The sequence below is a fragment of the Leishmania martiniquensis genome, chromosome 34, assembly GCF_017916325.1.
Source record: "Leishmania martiniquensis isolate LSCM1 chromosome 34, whole genome shotgun sequence".
Lineage (NCBI taxonomy): Eukaryota > Euglenozoa > Kinetoplastea > Trypanosomatida > Trypanosomatidae > Leishmania > Leishmania martiniquensis.
Window position 1 is genome coordinate 361,050 of NC_090169.1, and position 6,451 is coordinate 367,500.

General features: G+C 57.4%; 2 protein-coding genes across 2 annotated transcripts; both read left to right on the top strand.

Moving 5' to 3' along the window:
- Positions 1-805: 805 nt before the first annotated feature.
- LSCM1_02137 (uncharacterized protein) lies at positions 806-2,218 on the top strand (the record flags this gene model as incomplete). Its single annotated transcript, XM_067319725.1, has 1 exon — positions 806-2,218. The coding sequence occupies one exon, from the start codon at positions 806-808 to the stop codon at positions 2,216-2,218; it is 1,413 nt and encodes a 470-aa protein (XP_067175100.1).
- Positions 2,219-3,194: 976 nt separating this feature from the next.
- Positions 3,195-3,842, top strand: LSCM1_02138 (uncharacterized protein; the record flags this gene model as incomplete). Its single annotated transcript, XM_067319726.1, has 1 exon — positions 3,195-3,842. One exon carries the CDS (start codon positions 3,195-3,197, stop codon positions 3,840-3,842), a length of 648 nt encoding a protein of 215 aa, XP_067175101.1.
- Between the last annotated feature and the right edge of the window lie 2,609 nt (positions 3,843-6,451).

The following is a 6,451-nucleotide window of genomic DNA, read 5'->3' on the forward strand; positions in this document are numbered from 1 at the left end:
GCCCCCGTCTGTGGCGGCGACATGACGTGCAGGGTGTCGGCGTGACTCGAGCGCCCTGAGTGCCTGCTGGTGTGTGTGCTGAGGCTGGGGCGCCGCGGCCGTTGTCCTGTGGTGGGGCGGGGCGGGGCGCATTGGTGCGGCGCGTGTGTGCGGCTGCGTGGCGCCCCGGGGCGGCCATGTGCCGCTGAGGGGCATGGAGGGGGGGCGGGGGCTGACGCCTCCCCCGTGCGGCAGTGAAGAGCGACGCGTTGCATGCGGAAGCTAAACTGAAATCCTTTTTCCAATCGTGCACGGTGGACGGTGCCCAAGAGACGTGCGACCAAACAAACATGCACCCGAACAGATGGTCTAAAAGAGACCCGAACAAAAGGCGGGGACGAAGAGGAAGGATCGCGTGCCGTTGAAGAGATCGCCGTGCGCACTGCGCTCTCGCTCTTGCGCCTTCACCTGACTGCTCTTTTCATCGGCTTTCCCTCGCGCACCTCCGGCCCTCTCGAATCTTGTCCCCCCAACAACTTCCAATCTATCTGTTTCTCCTCTCCCCGAAGGAATGAGAGGCGGCACCGGCGCTCCCGCCCGAAAAGGAGACGAGGACGGTCTCTACCCCATTCTCGCCAATCCGACAGCTCCCCTGTAAGCGGAGGCATCTCTTTCTCCTTGTTTTTTTTTGCTCGTTTTCGTGCGAAGCGCCCTCCCCTACCCAGTCATTCCTGCCACAATCGGTGGACAACAGCCATACGAAACGACGTGATAAGGGTAGCAGCAGGGAGAACAAGGAAGGGGAGAGGATTTGGATGGCTGAGCCATGAGCCAGTTTGGTCGTTCGCAGAGTCCCTATGATTGGGGCGCTGGTGTGCGGGTGCGAGTGCAACGTGCCTGCCAGGCACCGTATTTCAGCGTCTTCCGGGAGGAGAATACGCGTCAAGCGGACGCGGTCTATGAGGGTCGCTTGGGCCGCGCCGGCTCCGGAGCGTATCCGACAATTCAAGATGACGGGCAGCGTCTCTTGTACTTTCCCTACAGAAATACCGAGCCTGTGCACTGCAGCACGGCGGAGGCTGCGGGCGCAGCAGCGGAGGCGGTCACGCTGATTGGCGCTACTGGGACAATGGGCAAGTTCGTGGCAGAGCAGTACCTGCGCCGCGGCGTTAGTGTGACGGTAATGGCACGTGATGTTGAAAAAGCCAAGTCGCTTTTTTTGCCGATCGTGGACGGCCAGCGCGAACGAAATCGGTTGGCGTCCACAGGACTCATGCAGCTCGGCCTTGCGGCGGAGAAGCGTGTGCTGACAGCGTCTCTAGACTACAGAGACCCACAGCGGGAGGACCGTCGCGTGCTGCGATATGAGTTCCGCACCTCGCCATGGGTTGGGGGCCTCAGCGCTGACCGAAATGCTGCTAGTCGAGACCAGCGCGTCGTGCTGGAGCTTATCGAAGGCGACGTGGGGTCGACGCAGGACCTCGAGTTTTCAATGCGGCATGCGCGCGTCGTCTTCTACCTTACCGCCGCCCTTGAGGAGGCGTCCGACGCGGCGCCGTGGACAGACGGTCGCCCTGGCTCCTCGACTGTGTGGTGGAGCCCCGGGTCGTGGCTCGGGAGCGGCCGACGCTTTGGTGGCTTTCTGCACGCCCTCGACGCCTGCCGACGGGTCGACGCGCACTTCGTCGCTCTGACTCCCCTGTGGGTGCACGGGTCGCGCCTCTCGCCGCTTTACTGGTATCGCCGGCTCGTGTCGTACCCACGTGGTTACTGCAAGGCTGTGAGGCTGCAGGAGCAGGCACTGCTCAGTCAGCGCGGTAGCCCGAGCGCGCGCTGCTGTTTCGGGACGGATGAGCTGGAGGAGCAGCAGTTGGGCGGGGACTGGAGGTACTGGTGGCGTATCTGGTTCTCAACGGAGCTTCCCGAGGACTGCTCAACGAAGTCGCGCAGCCCAGTGCGTTTTTCGCTTTTCCGCCTCTCTGACATTGTCTTCCCGAGCTTCAACGAGCGTATTGTCGCTGCCAAGAATAACTGCGCTGGCGATGACCTTCACGCCAAATCCATTTATCAAGGCAGTTTGGATGCTCAGTTGCTGGCAAACGTCTTGGTGAAGGCCGTTGGACTCTGTAACTCCGTCGTGGGGAGCCGCATCGACATTGGCGGTCGCTTGAGGGGCGGCACGAGCATGCGGGACACCAGCGCAGTCTTCGATCTCTTCGAGCAATTTCGAAACGAGTAGAAGCGACGAAGCTGCAACAGACTGGAGAGTGCCGTGGGTGCCGTGCATGGATTGCATCGCTGTGAGCAGCACACGGCGTGGCTCACCGCTTTTATGGCCTTTCATTCTTCTGGTGCTGTGTCCCACCTTCTTTGATGTGTGATGGGTACGTGAGGGGAGGGGTTGCCATACCCACATTTGTTTGTGTTGCGTTGTTTTCTCACTTGCGCCTCGTTCTTTCATATAGCAAGCAAAAGAGAGAAGCAATGCTCGTGGGGATCTTCAGCGCCTGCGGTACGGAGCTTCTTGTGGACATGCACGCTTCTCTGGAACTACTCTGCGCTGAGGGGACCTCCCAGGCTCGGGAGTGAGAGGGCAAACATGTGGGCTCCTGTGAGCCACTCACCGCGGTGGGCGCGGTGTCCAAAACGGAAGTGGCGACAACCGGTATCCGTACGCACCGCCTGGAATGCAGCGTGTCACGGGCATCTCTATTTGTGCTCTTTCATTTTGTCGATGAGCACCGGGCCAGGGTTTCTCTCTCATCCACCTCTCTGCTTGCGCTTCTGAACTGCCCTTCACCTGCGCCTCCTCCCATATGCCGAATACTGCATCTTTTTTCTTTCGTGGCCCATGGCTGCGCCTACGCGGATGCGCGTGTCTATGTGTAGAGCGGCTGGGTGAGATTGCGCCTCACAAGCACCAACGTAATCGATTGCTATCGCTTATACAAAAAGCAAACTTGCATACACGGAGCCGCAGCGCTCTTTGCTTCCCTCTACCGACAGAGCCTCGATTGCCGCCCTGTAGCATACCCAAAACTCGGCACCCTCTGAGTATCTTGTGATAGTCATTGATATCTGCGGCGCTACTCACTGTACGCGCGTTCGCGTCACCCCATCGCCCCCCCTCCCCTCCTCCTCCTCTCCGTAGAACGCGTGCACAGGCATACCTACCGCAGCGGCGGCAAGTGTCGAAGGTACTAGCAGAGGAAGCCATGGACTTCCTCGGGTATCGTCGGTTCAACCGCTATGGCGACGAAGCCGATGGCGCCGCTTACATGGAAAACGACCCCTACTACGTCTCTCCTTCTGCGGAATCTGTTGTATGTAACTCAGGAAATGACGAAGGTGGTACTTACGACTCGCATCACATCGCCAGTGGCGGCTCTATCAAGCGTGGTTTGCTTTCAATGCAGCTCGTCATGGATATGACCGAATCCCTACAGAAGGAGCAGGATGACCAAGAGGCTCTTGCGGAAGCCGACAGCGCCAACGAGGCCGAGCGGATGCGCCAGGTACGAAACGCGCGGTGGGAAGCCGTGAAGGCGTGCATGAGCCGGCGGGCAACACCCATGCCTACGGCTCGAGCCAACGACAGCGAGTACGCCGAGGAGGCAGTCGAGCTAACGCCGGTCAGCACAAAGCAGTCCACACTAAACGCGCTCGTGCCCTCCTCGTCTGAGGAGCACGCTATGCCACGCGGCCCGCTTCAGGTGGTGGAGACAGTGCCAGAGAGGCTGTGCCATTTCGTTTACAACTGGTTCATGTACGTTGTCTACGCGCTCTCTGCCTCGGCCTTGCCAGGTATGGACGTCCACAAAGGGGCGGACTCGCGAGAGTACTTTGACCGCCGTGTCTCCTAAGGACGCCTGCGATCGCCCTTGCGTGCCTTGGCTGTTTTTCGATACCGCCGCGTAGATATCCCCCCTTCCCCCCTTTCATTCTGATCGAGTCGTATGTACGACTACCTTTGCTGCTGCTCGTTTCCTATTTTATTATTATTATAAATTATATGTTATTGGCTCCCCTCTTTCTTCATTGCGAGTCGCGGTGGTCTTCACAAAGTACAGAGCAGTACTGCAGATCGAGAGGGGATAGCGGCAAGGACAGGGCTTGACCACTAGCCCTCTCCCGATTCCCCTCCTACGTGCCATCTCTTTTCCACCCGCTGTCACTTGCCAGGGAAGAGGGGCGTGTTCACGAGGAGGTGGAGGGACGGGCGCCATGGCTGCAGAGGAGAGAGACCGTGTCTCCGTCTTGTTCCGGTGGCAGCCGTCCTTCATCTCTTTTTTTATTGAGTACCTTTGAATTGTTGGCTGTCTCAGCTTCTTGTGTGCCTTCTCGTCGGTCTCTGTTCTCATTTTCGCCCCATTACGTCAGCTTTTCTCTCCCCCTTTTTTCTCGCTCGATTCATCGAGTGCCGGCTAGCTGTAAGGCGCAGGCATCTTTATGTGTATGTAGGCTGGTGCCATGGTGTGCATGCGTTGGCGCTGTTCCATATTGCTTAAGGTGAAAAATCGGAAGACACATCTACGTAGACTCTTGCACACCTTGGTGGGGCTAGAGAGAAGATGAGAAGGAGTAAAAGGCGACGTCAAAGTGTGCGTGGCCGCTGCACCACTCTTCTCCTCGCGGTCGCTCTTTCTGCGCGCTGTCGGGGGAAAGCCTGCCGGGCCAACTCCCTCTCCCACCCCCTTTTGCTATTTGCGTCCGCCACCTGAGTGCTGGTAAGACCAGTAGCGCGTGTCAGCGCTTGTGTGAGGCGAGGATCGGACTCTGTCCTTTACTTGCGAGATCAAATAGAGATAAGTGCAGTTCATTAGCTCGACGGCTGTCACCGATGCTCTTGCCTTCGCTTTTCTCCCATCCCACCAAAGGCAATAAGGAGGAGGGGAAGGGTGCCGCAGGCTGCGACGCGGCCTTTTCAAGGCGCAAACGTTTGCGCACGTCTTCCCGGTTCTCCTGAGCGCCTGCCCACTGCTTCTAGGGCCGCGTTTTTCTTGTCTTCATATCTTTGCCTCTCTCTCTACCTCTATCCGTCCCTTCTATGCCGTCCGCTCTCAACTGCACCTCCATCGATAACTCGCCGCACATCCCACCCCTTTCCCCGCTTTCATTTCGCATCATCGCCGCCTCGTGAAACGAACTGCGCGTGCGGCCTCCATGCCGTAGTGGGTGGTGTACTGATACCGCTGCGGTTTTCACATACCGCTCTCTCGGTCTCTCTCTCTCCCTCCCTCTCGTTTTCGCTCATCTTGGAGACGAGTGCATCAAAGCGCGTGCTCCCTTGACACTATTTTTTTTCCTTCGTGCGTTGGTCTCACTTCAGTGTGGACCTCCCTCCCTCCTTCCCTCTTGTGTTTAGCGATAGGGGTTGGATGGGTGTGGGCTCGATTCCTCCTCTCTCTCGTGACGTGTCCTACACAGGGCCTTTTATTCGATACTGCGCTCTTTGCAGCTGTCTGCACACATACACACAGACATCTTTCTTTGCCTTTCTTTACTTCGCCTCCTTATCAAGGTAACCTGAGCTCGCTGACCCATTCTTCATACATCTTTCCTCCATCTCTCTCTCTTTCTCTCGCACCCCGCCATCCGTCCTCACGCCGTTGAGAGGCCTTCGCCCTCCTCCCCCCTCTCACCCCGCACGAGAGAGTGCGATCACATCGTTGCCGTCTTTTGAGTTTTCGCACGACTTGAAGTGGATCTTTGTCGACTTCTTCCCCTCTTTCTCTGTCTCCTCTCTTTTTTACCTTTCGCCTGCTCTCTGTTTCCCCCCACTTTTTTTATTCACGCTCTCTCGTCCTCGTTTCCATCTTCAGACTGCGAAGTGCCCCAGTGACGACCTCATTCCTCAACACACACGGACAAACATACATACCAGAAAGAAACACAAAGGCGCAGCGCCGATCTCGCCTTCCTCTCACTACCATTCGCATTCAACGAAACGGAGGAGGGGACGCGTGGAAGGTGGCGCCTTTCCCATTCTCTTTCCCTCTCTCTCTCGGGTCATTTTCACCGTGCCGCCATTCTCTTCGTCTCGTACTTCCTCTTCTTCTCTTTCCCTCTTCGTGTCGGCGCGTACAGGGGGGCTTCAGCTGTTTTTTTTCTGTTTCTCCTCGTCAACGCTCGTAAAGAACCATAGCGCACCGCCCTTTTTTTTGTTTCTGCTGATCGAGGGAGTTGAAGGCGCTCTCGCTTTTTTTTTATATCGGCCATCGCGCGATTTCGAGTGAAGAGAGGCTTTTACTGATTTTAGAAGCCCCAAGGAACGCATCAGCAACAGTTAGCGGTGGTGTGACAGAAGAGCGGCCCGTTTCTCCACCTCGACCAAACGAAGAAACAAAAGAAAAGAGCCCTCGGTGCCGCAACCCCATCCAACAAAGGCGTGCACGGAAAGCCGCAGCTTTGCCGTTTTTCCGTGCAGCTGAACGCCCGATTTGTGGGGGAGAAAGATCCGCATAAGGAAGCG